This window comes from Vigna angularis, chromosome 8 (genome assembly GCF_016808095.1).
Source record: "Vigna angularis cultivar LongXiaoDou No.4 chromosome 8, ASM1680809v1, whole genome shotgun sequence".
Lineage (NCBI taxonomy): Eukaryota > Viridiplantae > Streptophyta > Magnoliopsida > Fabales > Fabaceae > Vigna > Vigna angularis.
Window position 1 is genome coordinate 10,742,925 of NC_068977.1, and position 17,626 is coordinate 10,760,550.

The 17,626-nt window shown below is 40.5% G+C and overlaps 3 protein-coding genes across 3 annotated transcripts; 1 reads left to right on the plus strand and 2 right to left on the minus strand.

Annotated features, from left to right (window-relative positions):
* Positions 1–210: 210 nt before the first annotated feature.
* LOC128193711 (uncharacterized) lies at positions 211–4,080 on the minus strand. Its single transcript, XM_052867792.1, has one exon. The coding sequence runs from the start codon at positions 4,078–4,080 to the stop codon at positions 211–213; it is 3,870 nt and encodes a 1,289-aa protein (XP_052723752.1).
* Positions 4,081–7,623: 3,543 nt separating this feature from the next.
* Positions 7,624–11,687, plus strand: LOC108344437 (uncharacterized). The gene is made up of 2 exons (XM_017582883.1): positions 7,624–7,833; positions 10,611–11,687. Exons 1-2 carry the CDS (start codon positions 7,624–7,626, stop codon positions 11,685–11,687), a joined length of 1,287 nt encoding a protein of 428 aa, XP_017438372.1.
* A 4,590-nt stretch (positions 11,688–16,277) lies between these two features.
* Positions 16,278–17,200, minus strand: LOC108345352 (16.6 kDa heat shock protein). Its single transcript, XM_017583951.2, has one exon. The coding sequence runs from the start codon at positions 16,990–16,992 to the stop codon at positions 16,567–16,569; it is 426 nt and encodes a 141-aa protein (XP_017439440.1). The 5' UTR covers positions 16,993–17,200; the 3' UTR covers positions 16,278–16,566.
* Positions 17,201–17,626: the final 426 nt, after the last annotated feature.

Genomic DNA, 17,626 nt, shown 5'->3' on the forward strand with positions numbered 1-17,626 from the left:
GGCGACTTTTTTGGCGTCATGAGGGGTAACCGTCCTTCCTTCGTCTTGGCGGGTCATGATTTCTCTGACTTCCATCCGCCAATCACTCCCTCCACCGGATACAGCCGAACATTCCACTGAGGGCTGGAGTAACACTTGTCTTACAATGGTAGTTAGTTGTCCCTTTTCTTTCCCGGAACTGAGTTTGGACAGTACGTCGGCCCTGGTGTTCTATTCCCGGGGTATGTGTTGTATTGCAATTTTGTCGAAGTTTTTTACGAGCTCAGTTGCCTGCTGGAAGTAAGGCAGTAGTCGCTCCTCCCGGACCTGGAAATTGCCGTTCATCTGGCCAACCACTAGCTCAGAATCCGTGTGGCAAGTAACCCTCCTGGCGCCCATATCTTTTGCGAGTTTGAGGCCGGCCACTAAGGCCTCATATTCGGCTTGATTATTGGAGACTTTGAATTTGAATATCAGGGAGTGTTCGAGTAAGAACCCATTGGGACCTTCAAGGACGATGCCGGCCCCACTGGCCGATTGGCCGGAGGCCCCGTCAACGTATAACCTCCATTCATCTTGATTGGAGGGGGGTAGTTCTGCTGCAAAATCTGCTAAGTGTTGGCCTTTGATCGACCCTCTGGGTTCATAACGCAGTCCAAACTCCGAAAGCTCCACCGCCCAAGCAACCATTCGTCCAGCCAAATCCGGCTTTCTCAAGATCTTGGAGATGGGAAAGTCGGTCCTGATTATCACCTGATGACTTTGGAAATAGGGGCGGAGTCTCCGGGACGCGTTTAGCAAAGCTAATGCCACCTTCTCTACCCTATGGTAGCGAGTTTCGGCGTCTAGAAGCGTTCGGCTAATGAAATACACTAGCCTCGGCTGAGGCTGCTCTTGCACCAATACGGCGCTAATGGCCGTTTCTGATACTCCCAGGAAAACGTGTAAGTCTGCTCCTGCCCCCGGGCGGTTCATGACCGGCGGGTTGACGAGGATAGTTTTCACATCTTGGAAAGCCCGCTCGCACTCGTCATCCCATACGGGGCCAGCCCCCTTTTTCATCTTTCGCAAAATTGGTCTCACTCTTTCCGCCAGCTTGGGGATAAATCGTGACAAAGCGGTGAGACGTCCAATTAATCTCTGGATTTCTTTGAGCGTGGCGGGACTCTGCATCTGAAGTACCGCTCCACATTTGTCCGGGTTGGCTTCGATCCCTCGGGATGTCAACATGAAGCCCAAGAATTTCCCTGCCGCTACCCCAAATGTACATTTGGCGGGGTTTAGACGCATACCGAACTTCCGCACCTGGCGGAACACCTCCTCCAGGTCTCTAATATGCTCTATCCCGGCCGAGGACCGGACTACCATATCGTCTACATAAACGTCCATACACCGGCCTATCTGCTCCCAAAAGATGCGGTCCATCAAGCGTTGGTACGTCGCGCCAGCGTTTTTCAGGCCGAATGGCATCACTTCATAGCAGAAGTTTGCTTTCTCCGTGATGAAGGTCGTCTTTTCAACGTCCGGCCCGTACATGGGTATTTGGTTATACCCGGAATAAGCATCTAAGAAACTTAACACTCGGTGTCCAGAAGCCCCGTCCACCAGGGCATCTATGCTAGGCAAGGGGTGGGAGTCTTTTGGACAAGCCTTGTTTAAGTCCGTGTAATCTGTACACATGTGCCACTTCCCACTTGCTTTCTTCACCATCACTACGTTAGCCAACCACGTAGTATATGTAACTTCTCGGACAAACCCAGCCTCCTTCAGTTTCCTCACCTCCTCCTGCACGGCCTGTCGTTTTTCGTCGCCCATCCTCCGCTTCTTCTGCGCGACCGGGCGGGCATCCCTAAAAAGCGAAAGCTTGTGGGTCATGACGGCAGGATGGATACCCGGCATATCGGCCGCCGTCCACGCGAATAGATCCCTATTGGTCCACAGGAGTGCTCTCAACTCCTTCTCCAGGTCGGGATCCATTTCTCTGGCGATGGCTGTCGTATGGGCGGGGTCCCTTCCTATTAAAACAGGCTGGGTGTCCCCCATTGGTTCCAGCCGGTCCTCAGTGTTCGTCCTGGGGTCAAGATCCGCCATTGCAACCTCCGAACCGATCGCTCTACGTTTTGACTGCCGGGTGTGCAACTTCAAACCCGCTGCGTAGCACTCTCGGGCCGTCTTTTGGTCCGCCCGAACAGTACATATAGTCCCTTTTTCGGACGGATACTTCATTGTGAGGTGGGGCGTGGAAACGATTGCTCCAAACGCATTTAAACATGGTCGTCCGAGCAATACATTGTACGAGGTGTTAGCCTCGACTAGCAAGTATCGAATCCTCTTTTCCTCGCTAGATCGGCCGGTTCCCAGCCTTGTCCTCAATTCCACATACCCCCTGGTATCGACCCTTTCTCCTGCAAATCCCACGATCTGGCCATCGTAGGGGACAACAAGGTCCTCTGAGATGTCCATTTGCTGAAAAGTTTTCCAATACAAGATGTTGACCGAGCTCCCCTGGTCGACCAGAACTTTGCTGACTCCGTACCTGGCTATCTCGGCCGTTATGACCATCGGATCATCCTGGTCAGGATCTGGGGCATGAAAATCTTCATCCGAGAATGTGATAGGCGGCATGGTCCGCCGCGGTTTGTCCACCGCATTCACCGATTGAAGGGCTCGTATGTGGCGCTTCCGAGCAGAGGAGGATGACTCTCCCCCTGCGAACCCTCCTGAGATTGTGTTGATGTGCCCCCGCAGAGGGCGTTCTCGACTTCGGCTTCGGCTTTGGCTTCGTCTCCTCTCTGATCGAGGTCGTTCGGTCCTTGTCGGTCTCGGCCTGTCCGAACGATATGCCGGTCGCTGAGTAGACCGGGTGGCCGTATGCGGGGGTCGCTCCTCGCGGACGTATTGCTTGAGCTTTCCCGCCTGGATAAGCTCCTCTATTTTATCCTTGAGGGCCGTGCACTCCTCCGTGGTGTGGCCCATGTTTCTGTGATAAGCGCAGTGCTTGCTTCCATCCGCTCCCTTAGGAGTCTGGCATCCTTCCGGTTGGCGGATTAGGTCCGCGCTAAGCGCTTCCCTTAGAATCTTCTCCCTGGGTGCGTTCAAGGGAGTGTATTGCTGGAAACGAGTTCCTCTCTTTTGCTCTCTGTGTCTAAGGCCAGTCTGTCTTCCTGCCGAGGCACCATTCTTCCCTCCGTCTGCTCTATCGACCTTGGCCTCTTGGCTCTCCCTCCTATATGAGAGTTTCATCTCCTCCACCCTTATTTCGTCGGCTGCCCTTTCCCTTAATTCCTCCATCGTCTTGGGTGCTCGCCTGCAAACGCTATCCTTGAATGGTCCTGGCTTAAGAGCCGGCAGGACGTAGTGCAGGGCGAGCTCAGGTGTCAGGCTTTTTACACGCCGGACGGTCTTCTGGTACCTGTCCATGAATGTCCGCAGTGTCTCCTCTTTCCCCTGCTTGAGGGTCATCAACTCGAACACAGTCAGGTCTTGGGCGCTACTGGCCGCGAACTGTTTAATGAACAGCTGTTTTAAACCAGCGAAGTTCTCAATGGAGTTAGGAGGGAGGGTGTTGAACCATTCCAGCGCTTCATCCTCTAACGATAATGAGAATGCTCGGCACCAAATGGCGTCATTACCCGTCCGGAACGCCATTGCGTTCGAGAACGTTTGGATGTGGGACGCAGGGTCGGTTGTCCCGTTGTACATTTTAAATTGCGGAGCCACAAATTGCTCCGAGATTTGGACGTTCATTATATTTTGGGTGAACGGTAGTAGCAAGATGGATGAAGGTTCCGACTTCACTACCATCCGCCCATCCTCGGCGGCGCTCTCCGCATGCACCGATTTGGCCTTACTTTCTTCCGCTTCAGACCCAGTAGGTCTCCAAGTTCTATCGCAATCGGTCTCAGTGGGCGGGTGGTCCCCCGCTATTGCCTTCCCTTTGTCCTTCCTTTGCTCCCCATCAGCTATTCGCCCGACCTCTTGTGCTATTCGGGCTTCACAGTCGGCCTTCACGGCGGCTAGTTCGTCCTCATGCCGCTGCTGCATCTCATCCATCTTTTGCTGCAATACGCGAATCATTTCAACTGGATCGTCCATGCCCATGTTTCTTGTGGTCACCATTGAGTTTTTGAAATCACACGGCCCCACGGTGGGCGCCAAATGTTTCGGATGTGTAGGGCTGTGCAGTTCCAAACCTCCACTTCCTCCTGTCAATTTGTCCTGGTAGCTGATCTTCTATCTTGACTCTCCGTTCCTTCTTTCAATCCTGAGGGGCGGAGACCTGCAAAAGATTCTCCGATGCCAAAGTCAGTTTCAGAGCAAAGGCTTCTCTCAGGGATAGTAATCAATGTGCATCTAATGTAACCTACCTACCAGTCACCGTGGACCTGTATTTATAGTTTTCGCTATGGGCTTGGGATTAGTGGAAAGTTAATCACGGCCCAATCAGCCCAATAGCTCCTAATTTCTACTTACCTCTAAACCAGGTCAATTTACCTGAGCCGCCGTAATTAGTGGTTTTGGTCGGTCAGTGTGGTACGGGCGTCCGCCCAAGTTACACGGGCGTTCGTCTTCCCTATGGACGGCTCAGGCATTACATTGGGCGGACGATCCTCTGCAATGTCGTCCGGTACTTAATTGGGCGGGAGATCCTCTATGCGGTCGTCCGGCACTTAGTTGGGCGGACGCTCCCCTATGTGGTCGTCCGGCACTTCGTTGGTTGGGCGATCCTCTATGCGGTCGCCCAGCGCTTCCTGATACTATACGTCTCTCAGCATTTTCTTGAACAGTTTTTGTGAGCATGGAGAGTGCGGTGCTGTCTTGTGGTGATGGAATTCCTTGAGTTCTTCAAAGTTTCTCTTAGAGACAGAGGTTCTACCCAGTTGGTCGGCGTAGGCACCGAGATGGTCGGACGACCTCCTTAGTGGGCGTCCATACGTGTGACGCCGGGCATTTGCTGGTGTAGGAGTTTATATGGGTCTGGGTTCAATCCGTACCTATTTGGTCGGTACAGCATTTGTCTGTGGCGGGCGTGATACGGGCGTCCTTTGGGCGGCGCCCGTTACTTCATGGGCGCCCTTCGTACGGCGCCCGGCTCCCCCTGGTACAGTGGGTCTTGCTCGTCTTGAAAAACCAATTTCCCCTGACAGCCTAGCCACATTACAAGCCTTGAAAAGTCTTTAGTGATCTTCACCGAGTTTTATGTAGTTAGTGATTTTACATGAGATACAAAGTTGTGTGAAAGGATTGCAAATGTTGCTTAAAGTGAAACACGTAGAACTAGGAAGGAAAATTGAAATCAAATGTAAACACAAGGGAACATCCATTAATTTAGGTTATACAATTGAAATACACTTGGTGTCATGAGCTGAAATTTTAGGAGTTATATCATCTTGTACTGTGATTACATCTCCTTTAATGTTGGAAGTCTCACATCGACTAGAGATAAAATCAATTTATAATATATAAATGGGGTGCAAACTTCACCTTAAAAGTCAGTTTTGTGGGGTTGAATTAGGCTTAAAACTCACTTCTTAATATGGTATCAAAGCCATGTTTAGAGCCTATCCTAGCGAGATCTATGTGTGCATTCTCTTTCACTCGCTATCGGACCACCCATTAATTCTACTCTCACACTCGAGATGTCTATACCTCGGTGTGAAAGGGGTGTGTTGGAAGTCTCACGTCAACTAGAGATAAGGCCAATTTATAATATATAAATGGGGTGCAAACCTTACCTTAAAAACCGGTTTTGTGGGGTTGAGTTAGACTTAAAAACCACTTTCTAATATTTAACTTTCTTTTTTAGTCTTAAGTTACAACTTCTAAGTCTAACCATTTGCAGTACCTCGTCTTTTGTAAAATACAAATTGCTTTGTTGAAAACAAAAAAGGTTTAAATGGGAGATTGTGATAAGTGTTCGTTTTACCTATAATTCACATACATTTTAGCACTTTTGATTGATTATATTGCATATAATAAGGTTTTACTCCCTTTTATCTAGAATTAACTAAAAGCATTTGGATATGAACATGTGTACCAAACTAATATATTTTTTAATGAATTTTTGTAGTATTAGCAAAAATATAGGACAAGAGCTTGATCTCCTGAATCACTACATAAGCACTCAAAAGATGGTTTCAACAAAATTAAAATATTTCTTCCATAACTCAAGCAAAGAAGATGTGGCTTAAGAAAAATTCACTATGAAACAACCTCAATCTTATAAAGCTCAACCTAATCCCAACACACTTTATGTCATTGAATTTTGATTTTAACTTTGAGTTCTAGGACATCATCACTTTATAATCAAACGTTCAAATTTATAAATCCAAATACATCACAAATTTTGATAGATATTGATCAAATTCTTGTGGATAAAATATATGGTAAGTTTAAATTTAGATATTTTGTTTAATTTTAAAATTAGACTAGTTTATTGCAATCATTGTTAGCCAAAACAACACCACAATGATGGGAGGTAATAGGCAGAAGAAGTCTTCTTCCAATTTCTTCTCTATTTTTAATATCTTCTAGGAAGCCCAGAGGAAGGTATTATGATGCCCTTGATTCCAGGGGTAACTGGGGCTTGCTGAGCCCAATATTTATATATGAAAGTTGAAGCTTTCATAGCCAAGTACAATAAACGTGTTTCAAAATCTTCACTCTATCAACTTCATCCTACTGCTCAAAATGCATAGTTTGTAATGTGTATATTGTTTTATGTCTCTAGATTGTAGTTTATAGATTAATATTGCTTTAAAATGATATATCTTAATAAATAATAATAATAATGTTACTACGGATCTCAACAAAGCTTGGACCTCAACAAAGCTATGTTACTATTGGCCTCGACGAGCCTTCCACGCGGTCGACCTCGACAAGCCTTCCGCTCGACCTCGACAAAGCCTTCCGCTCGACCTCGACAAGTCTTCCGCTCGGCCTCGACAAAGCTCCCGCTCGGCCTCGACAAGCCTTCCACTCGGTCTCGACAAGTCTTCCGCTCGGCCTCGACAAAGCTCCCGCTCGTCCTCGACAAAGTTCACGCGGTCGACCACGACAAAGCTCCCGCTCGGCCTCGACAAGTCAGTCTCGACAGGTCCTTATGCGGTCAGAATCGGCAAGTCTTCACCGATCAACCTTGATAATGATCCAATGCTCCCAGGAGTGACTGGCAAATAATTGAAGAAGAAAGTGGAGGGGTCTCCCGCTTAGTGCGCCAGCCAATAACAGCTGCAAGTGGTGGGTCCCTCCACCTTTAGTGCGCCAGCCAATACTAAACACCATTATTTCATTAACTTCTCAGTGGACTGTGCATAATGAGGGAATATTCCCTGAAATCAGATAAATAAGAAAGGTATGCATCTATTCTGATAAGCATGATAAACGGGTAAAGAACCCATTCTGACTTGAGCGTCGGAGTTTTTCCATTGCAGGTCCACCCCCTCACACTAGACACCGACAGCAGGAAGAGAAGCAGGCGGAGACGAAGGAAGGAGCACTGAACACAGGAGAAGGAGTGTTTCGGGACTGTAGCGGTAGAAGTTTCCTCTCCGTTCCAGTTCGGCCGAAACATTTTGGCGCCGTCTGTGGGGATCGAGTGGCATCCCCATGAAACCACGTAAAGCCAGAGATTGAAGACACCCAATGGTAACTACAAGAAATATGGACGAGCAGAGCACCAGAGATTTAATCAGAGAGTTGCAAGCTCAGATCGAAGCACAGGCGCAGATTATACAAGCGCAGGCACACGCTCAGCAGGAGATGCGGCGGAAGCATGAGGGGGAGATAAGAGCGCTGAGGGCCGAGCAGGAACCTCCCGAGCGGTCTGCTTCCAATCGGGAAAACGCCAATGAGGTAAGCCAAAATCACGTCATCCCTGTAACACCCAAATATTTTAAAGGGTATTACTGATAGTAGAGACTAAATTAATTCGATATCTCATATAAACAATCAAACTTTATTTCAATTACTCTAAAGTACAATACCAAACTTACAAATATTTTACAATATAGTCTTCACCGTTGACATTTCAACTTTTAAATTTTACACAACATAATCTTCCCAATACAAATTTATTCTTTTTACAAAAATCCATGAAAGGTTTTCCCCATCATCTCTCTCATCTCTAAGCTTTTTCAACCACATCTGCAACATTATCTAATCACATATAACATGAGTTATATGATCATAGCATAAACAAATAAGGGTAAGCCAACCATATCAAATTAATCATTAAACTTGTAATAAGAATAGTTTAATCATTTATTTCTACAATTACTCAAATATCATTACCCAGATGTCATTAATTCATCATTATCAAAATCATCTTCCTCAATTTCATAAACCTTACAATTTATACTATGCTTACTCACGAAGCCTTATGGTCAGACCGCTCTCTGCCTGCTTCCTTAAGCCTCACCTATATACTATGTCTTACTCTCTGAAGCCTTATGGTCAGACCGCTCTCTGCCTGCTTCTATAAAACTTATGAACCACATATTTATGTCAAAGCCTTATGGTCAGACCACTTGCTGCCTGCTTTCATTAACCTCAGGTGTTACTTTGTTCATACCAAGCTCTCATGGTATAACCGAACGTACTACTTCCCGTAGGAAACATCATTTCATAAGCAATAATTTCTTATATCCACTCCAACATTTCATCACATCAACATTTCATACTCTCTTATCCACTCCAACATTTCATCAAATCAACAATTCATAACCTCTTCTCCACATAACTCAATCATGTTCATTCTCTAATCATAATTTGACAATAACCTATTTTGGTGTCAATAAATTAAACATATCGCCAGCTATCATACTTCATATTATAAACTCATTTTTGACCATAACGAGTATAACTCAACATATTTTTACCAATTAAAGATTCATAGATCAGCCAAAACATTTCATCATATCTTAGCCACTAAGTATTAAAGTCTGAACTCAATGTAACGATAAATAAAATATATATGAAGTTTTTACCATGATAACTTTATGCATCTCCAATTAACTTATTTTATTTTAATTTCATCCTATTAGAGATCTTTCTTTACCCCAATTGGTCACCGGAGAGGACCCAGATGTCTGAACGCATCAAACTCACCTTCGACGCCAACACATATGACTAGTCACAACTGACTGGACCAGGCCAGGGCTGCTCTATGATCAGGGATGTGCCAACTCAGGTTTTTAAGGTTCCTCTATCCTACCAACAAAGGGAGGCCTTCAATAATTAACAATTTATTTATTTAAATTATCTACCTTGTTCGCTTATGCTCTAAATCTAAAATGCCTAATTTTAATATTTTTACTTCCTCTTACAACAACCTCAAATAGTATCACTACATCTATTTAATACTCATATACAAGTTATTACAGAATCCTTACTCCAGACCTTCCAACAAGATCAATTTCAACCAAGAAACTCATTCATGATAGAATTCATACAAGATAATTATAAACAATTACCCATAATAAGATATTACTATAAATGGTCATAGAAGAATACAATATTTGACAATCATAAGAATAATCTTAATATAAAAATTCATGGGAAACAAGAAGTTGAATCTGGCAGAGCCGGTTAGACAACTTCTAATCCATCCCAAAATACAATATAATTAAATAACAAGAACAATACATGTCTGGGGAAATAAGAAGTTGAATCTGGCAGAGCCGGTTAGACAACTTCTAATCCTTCCAAAAATGCAATAAAATAAATAAGTAAAGCAATAAATAGTTTGGGGAAACAAGAAGTTGAATCTGGCAGAGCCGGTTAGACAACTTCTAATCCTTCCAAAAGTGCAATAAAATAAATAACTGAAGCAATAGAAAGTTTGGGGAAACAAGAAATTGAATCTGGCAGAGCCGGTTAGACAATTTCTAATCCTTCCAAAATACAATAAAATTAAATAAGGAAAACAATAGAATGTTTGGGGAAACAAGAAATTGAATCTGGCAGAGCCGGTTAGACAATTTCTAATCCTTCCAAAATACAAAAAAAATAAACAACTAATAACATACAAGTGGCATAACATAATCAACATTACATTTTACAACTATCACACTTGGATATCAACACAAAGCATACTCTCATTTAAAATTTAAGATCATACAAAAACAAAATACTCCATATTCAAGATATAAGATCAGAAAAAGCAAAATATAGCATATCCAAGACTCAAGATAATACAAAAGGAAATACTCAAAGTTAGCTCCCCTTACCTCTATTACAGACTTAATCCCCTCGTCCTCTGAAAACTTCCAGAATATCCCCTTTGAAAAATTTGAAATTCTTCCAACTCTCTTCTCTCAAAAATTTTCTAAGTTCTTTGGTGTAAATTTTCAGCCTCCCCCCCTTGGCTATTTATAGCAAAAAAATTTACTATTCATTTTTACTATTCATTTTAACTATTCATTTTTTTATTCATTTTACTATTACAAAAATAATTTTTTATTTGCAATTTGATAAATTCTGATCTCAAAGCTACGTGGAACACTTATCCTTTCCAAAAATATTTTTTTTTTTTACTATTCACTTTTTACTATTCACCTTTTACTATTCACAATTTACTATTCACTTTTTTTTTTTTATATCTAGTATTTAACTTACAAATATTTTTCAAGGATCTTACAATCCCGAACGGATGGGCTAGAGGAGAGCCAGCGCTCCTGCAAACAGCCCGGCCAACCAGTTTATTGCCTTTCACGTCAACTATCATGCAGACGCCAATGCCCGAAAGGACTCCCCCCGTATTAGATAAGTATGATGGTTCGACTGATCCGGACAATCATTTAAGAACATTCAGTAATTCAATGGCATTTTATACAGACAGTGACCCTATCATGTGTAGAGCATTCTCATTGTCACTAAAGGAAGAGGCTTTGGAATGGTACCATACTCTTCCTCCCAACTCAGTGGATTGTTTCGTTACTGTGGAAGACCTCTTTAGGAGACAATATGCGTCCAATCGAAAACAGGAGATAACACCAGTGGATTTAATAAACACTAAGCAGGAGAAAGGAGAAACTTTGAAGGCCTTTATGAAGAGATATACTAAAACTGCACGACGAGTTAGAGAGGTTGATCAATCTTTTATTATTAATAATCTGCCTTCGTGTATGAGACCAGGATATTTTGCAGAGAAACTGTATGCACGACCACCAAAAACGATGGAGGAACTCCAAGACCGAGCAGCTGAATTCATCCAGATGGAGGAAATGCGTTTGTCGCAGAAGAAACGACAACAAGAAGGAGATGCTGGCGGAAGTGGAAAGGACAGCAAACGACCGTTCGGCAATAACAATAAGAATAGAGAGTCTCCCAGGCCATTCAAGTTTCACCATTATACGACACTCAATGCACCTAGAGCAAAAGTTCTTGAAGAAGCCTGCAGAGCAGAACTTATAACACCTTTAAGGAAAACATCTCCAAGAAATGCAGACGAAAGAAGAAGTTGCCACTATCACCAAAATCATGGACATAATACCGAAGACTGCATCACGTTAAAAAATGAAATAGAGAGTCTTATCCGGGCAGGACATCTACGAAGGTATATAAAGGAAGCAAGATACGACCCCCCTGAGGAGGGATACGCCAGGAGGAACCCCGACCTGTCGAGCAGGAAAGACGAACGACGACATGACTATAATCGCAGTCCCAGTCGTAGACGAGAACGGTCGGTTCGTGGAGTGATCGACTAATTATCGGGCGCTCGACCTCAACGAATTCTCGGCCGCTCTATCTCCTCGGACTCTCGATCGCTCGACCTCGACTGGTTGTCGGACACTCAGCCTCATTTTATTCATGCTTTTTGTTATTTATGCTCTTATTATTGAAAAAATAAACCTAGTTAAGGACGATTCAATCGCTCGCGAAGAGGCTAAATAAAAGCATATTCAATGAAAGTTGATAAGAGGTAAACTCCTCTATAAACATTTGAAGACCGACAGTAAAAGAGGTAAACTCCTCTATAAATATTTGAAGACCGACGGTAAATTCCGTTCGGATAAGAGGTAAACTCCTCTATAAATATTTGAAGACCGACGGTAAATTCCGTTCGGATAAGAGGTAAACTCCTCTATAAACATTTGAAGAACGACGGTAAATCCCGCTCGGATAAGAGGTAAACTCCTCTATAAACATTTGAAGAACGACGGTACAACCCGCTCAAAAAAGAGGCAAACTCCTCTATAAACATTTGAAGACCGACAGTAAAACTCTCAGGTAAAACTCTGAAATCAAACTCCTTAAAACAAGGGGAAAGAACCCTCAAACTCATAAGTCTTATAGTTAACCGCTCGGCTAAAAGCCAAACGATTAACTCAGACTTGGGGGGCATGTTACTACGGATCTCAACAAAGCTTGGACCTCAACAAAGCTATGTTACTATTGGCCTCGACGAGCCTTCCACGCGGTCGACCTCGACAAGCCTTCCGCTCGACCTCGACAAAGCCTTCCGCTCGACCTCGACAAGTCTTCCGCTCGGCCTCGACAAAGCTCCCGCTCGGCCTCGACAAGCCTTCCACTCGGTCTCGACAAGTCTTCCGCTCGGCCTCGACAAAGCTCCCGCTCGTCCTCGACAAAGTTCACGCGGTCGACCACGACAAAGCTCCCGCTCGGCCTCGACAAGTCAGTCTCGACAGGTCCTTATGCGGTCAGAATCGGCAAGTCTTCACCGATCAACCTTGATAATGATCCAATGCTCCCAGGAGTGACTGGCAAATAATTGAAGAAGAAAGTGGAGGGGTCTCCCGCTTACCTAAAGAGGTAACAGCTGCAAGTGGTGGGTCCCTCCACCTCTAGTGCGCCAGCCAATACTAAACACCATTATTTCATTAACTTCTCAGTGGACTGTGCATAATGAGGGAATATTCCCTGAAATCAGATAAATAAGGAAGGTATGCATCTATTCTGATAAGCATGATAAACGGGTAAAGAACCCATTCTGACTTGAGCGTCGGAGTTTTTCCATTGCAGGTCCACCCCCTCACACTAGACACCGACAACAGGAAGAGAAGCAGGCGGAGACGAAGGAAGGAGCACTGAACACAGGAGAAGGAGTGTTTCGGGACTGTAGCGGTAGAAGTTTCCTCTCCGTTCCAGTTCGGCCGAAACAAATAATATATGATTAAATTATTCTATTTAACTACTAGTTTAGTTGTTCACATTAATTACCCAAGATATATTTTCCTCACTCTTGTCGCTATGGTTGGATTGATGGCCTTAGAGCTCATAGTGAGAGACATGTAAAACTGGAATGAAATCCTTTTATTTGTATCATATTAAGAAATATGTAAAATTTGAAGGTAAAACATGTAAAATTTACAATTTAATGGCCTATTTGATTTCTTAGTTTTTGTGATTTTGACTCTTGATTAATTTACCTATTATAGTTGTTTTATAAGTGCGTGGTATATAAAAAAGTTATGATGTTTAGGTTAAATGAAAATTTAATTATTAATACTGTTTTTATCATCTTAAAAAATAATTTTAAATAAAATAAATAATTTAATTATTTACTTAAAATTAATAAAAAATAATTAATAATTGAAATTTTTAAAATTTTAAAACATATTTTAAATAATTCGTGGTGGTTATAAATAAATATTAAACAATAATAAAATATAATATACTTTCTGACGGTTTTTAATTGTTAGAATATAATAAATTATAAGAAAAAGAGTAAATTTAGTGATATTTAACTGTTAGATTTTTTCCCCCTTTTTCTAGCAAAAATACAGTTAAAATATTCTTGTCTTTTGACATATGCAATTTTTGTGGTTGGTTTAACCACTAAAACTTTTAATTGTGACAATTTTTAACGTTTAATTTAGAATTTTAATTGTCATAAATATCATATTATTTTTATTGGTCAACTCATAAAAATCCATCAACCTAGATATCAAATACTGAATTTTAGTGAAACATTAGACAATTAAAACTAGGAGGAAGACATAAAAAACTACAAGAATGTAAATAATTAGCTACCTTAAAATAGCATTAGACATATAATAGAAGCTAATTGTGTTTGGTGAAATAAGTCAATGCCAGCATTTAATAACTTTTAAAAAATAAAAAATTTAGTTAGAGGGTAGGCTGATGCTAAAAAGTTAATTTTTGAATCAAAAAGAAATAATGAGTCTGGTCGACGCTAAAATTTAATGATTTTTAAAAGTTAAAAAATTCAGTTATATTGGACTCCACTGATGTTAAGAAGTTAATTTTTGAATTAAAAATAAAAAGTTAGCATGTGTTAGGTCAACACTAAATAGATAAAATTAATAAATAAATAAAAACATTAATTAAAGATGGGTTAAGCCCATTCTAAATGGACGCATAACAAATTAATAAAAAATAATAATATTAAGGGTGTTACTCCTTCCACCACCACAACCTGCTTCCTCCACCACCCCATTCTCTTTTTACCCTTTTTTTTATTTTTTCATTCCTATTTTATCCTTATTAAAATTTTAGGGTTAATATTATTTTTTCATTCTCTTTATCATTCTTTCCTCTTTCTCTTTATTATTTTTTTCAGGTTGTCTCTTCCGTTCCACTGTCCTTGGGTTGTTTCTCATGTTTCACTTCTTCTCTTTTATAGAATTGTGACGTGAGAGTGTGGTGGACTTTGTGTTTACTAAGATTGAAAGTGGGGAAAGCAATTCATCTTCAGCCATGAGTGTGGTGGTGCTTCAAGGTGATGGTTTAGAGGCGTGAGAGGTTCAGAGGCGTGAAGGTGCGTAATAAAACCCTAAAATATAAACAGTATAATCTTTAAACCGTATAATCTTTAAACGTATGTGAGCATCCGTCAACGGATGTCAACATTCGTTTAAGGGAAAACGGATGTCGACATCCGTTTCAGATCCAAACGGATACCCGACATCCGTTTTTGGCCTGGTTATCTTCTTCCTTTCTCCCAACACACGCACACAGCAAAAAACGCAGAGCACAGAACACAGCACAGAGATATATGCATTGCATTTAAAAAAAAATTTAAAAATATCATCACTAACCTTGTGGGAGAACGCACCGCCACACCTTACCGTCGCACCACCGCCGCACTGCCGCGCTGCACCGCCGCACTGTTGCATTGTCGCGCCGCGCACCGCCCCCACCGCCGAACCGCTGAAGGAGAAAGAAAATGGATATGGAGGAAAAATGGAAGATGAGAAACGGATGTGATGAAGTTTGGGTGAGAATCTGATAGGGTTGGGAGGTGGGTGAGAAGGGGTAGAAAGATAGATTTTAGGGTTAAAGTAAATAATTAGGATTAAAAAGTAAAAAGGTTATTTTTGTAATTATAAAAGGTTAGTTTTGTAATTCAAAAAATATGTAATAGAATTGGGGAGGTGGAGGGGGAAAATGTGGTGGTGGAGGGAATAACACCCTAATATTAAATATGGCATGGGCCAAGCCGACACTACAAAATATTGTAAATTCGTTATGTTGGTTGGAACGAATAAAAATGTTGATTAATTTTATATAATGGTCCATTATATAAAAACGATTATTGTAAACATTTACATTATCATCATCTATCTCCAAATCACCATCACCATCACCATTAACATCTTTCTCTTTCTTTTCTTCATTTTCTTTTTCTTCGTCTTTCTCATAAGATATTTTCAATAATTCAAATTTTAAAAACTAATCATCAAAAGTGTCCCTTAGGTCGATGCTATCACTCATATAGTTCTTTTTGGGAAATATAAACACTAGAGGTAGTCCAACAATTTAATTAAGCTTATCAATTTAAAAACTTTATAACATTATAAAATTAAAAATTAACAAATCAAAGAGATCTTTAATATTTTTTTAATCTTATTTCTATCAAATTTTAATATATTTTAAAAATTAATTATATTAAAAATGATACAAAATTTAATAAGTTATTGGATATTTATTGAAAATGATTTAACTCGAATATGGTATAATAAATTGAAAAGTTTTAAAAACTAAAGAGGATAATACTAAAATGTTAGGTCTCTATTTCAAAATAATAAATAAACTTCAAGTTAGAGTAATTAAAAGAGCTAAAATTCAATATATCCATTTATAAATAAAATAAAATTTAAAGATGAATTAAGATAAAATTAAAGTTTAGGATATTTCTTTTAAAATAAATTCAACTTTAGAAGGTTGAATATTTCTTTTCCATTTGATATTATTAACTGCTTATTTCTAAATATGTGCATAAAAGATTCCTTGTAAGTATCACTCTATATAACAGAGAAAGTAAGGATTGAAATTAGAATAACAACTCCAAGAACGTAGGAAGTAAACCAATCTATACATCATTTTATAATAAAGAAAGTAAACATTGAAACTAGAATCATAACTCCAAGAACTTTGGAAGTAAACCATATATTATATATATATATATATATATATATATATATATATATAACACTCTACACGATCATATCAAACACAGTACAAAACACAACAATGAACAATGTCACAAACATGTAAGGTATATAGCAAAACCCGTTTATTTTCTAATTCACACATCTTTCACACACAACAACAACAACAAAGTCTAGTGTTGAATTTGCCATGGAAGGTTCCGAAATTCTCTTAGTTTCCTTCAATTTGAATCAGCTTGGTTTGTGGTTTCTTGACCTCCTGCTTAGGGACACTGACAACAAGAACACCATTCTCCATGCTAGCCGTAACTTGATCGACCTTAGCATTCTCTGGAAGCTTGAACCTTCTTTGAAACTTGCCATGGAAACGTTCAACGTGATGCCACTTGATGTTCTTGTCATCAGCATGATCATCATCAACATGTTTTTTTCTCTCACCACTGATGTGAAGCACCCTTCCTTCATCAATCTCGACCTTCACATCTTCTTTCTTCATCCCTGGAAGGTCAGATATGAAGATGTGAACATCCTTGGTCTCTTTCCAATCTGTTGGGGTGCTTAGAACAGGACACCTGTTGATCATAGAAAGGAAAGGGTCGTAGGTTTCATCACCAAGAAGTTGATGAATGAGAGACATGCTTATTTCTGTATTCAACACACAATTTAGAAAGCAAAGATGAAAACTTTTGGAAGATAAAATCAAATGAGAGAGAAAGTAGTTGGTGATCTTCAATTGGGTTTTTTTGGGATGTGGTAGGTTTTTATTAAGAGAAAGAGTGAAAATCTTGAAGGTTCATGGAGTTTCTTTAGTTTTTGCTGATGTTCCACCATTTTCGAAACCTTCTCGTTTCTTCCACCATCTTCTTGCTCATTCTTTTCCTTTTGGTGTCTTTATTAAATTTTTATCATATAGCAATAATAGTTCAGGTCAGAAAATGACTTAATTGCCATTTTGTCTTCATGTACCATAACTGTTGGATGCCAATTTCTTTGCATAATTTAAAAGTTTTTTTTTTAATTTTTAAATTGTGTAATTTAAAATTTGAAATATGTTGCTGTGTAATCAAGAAATAAAAAATAATTTTGGATTATATAATTTAAATTTTTTGTAAAAAAATAAATTTTGAATTATGTAATTTAAAAACTAAAAATAATTTTCAATTTATCTAATCTGAAATAAAAATAACTATTAGATTTATTTTAAAGTTATTATTTTTTAAAATTATTTTTGTATTGCACAATAAAATTATTTCACTTTTGGATTACATAAT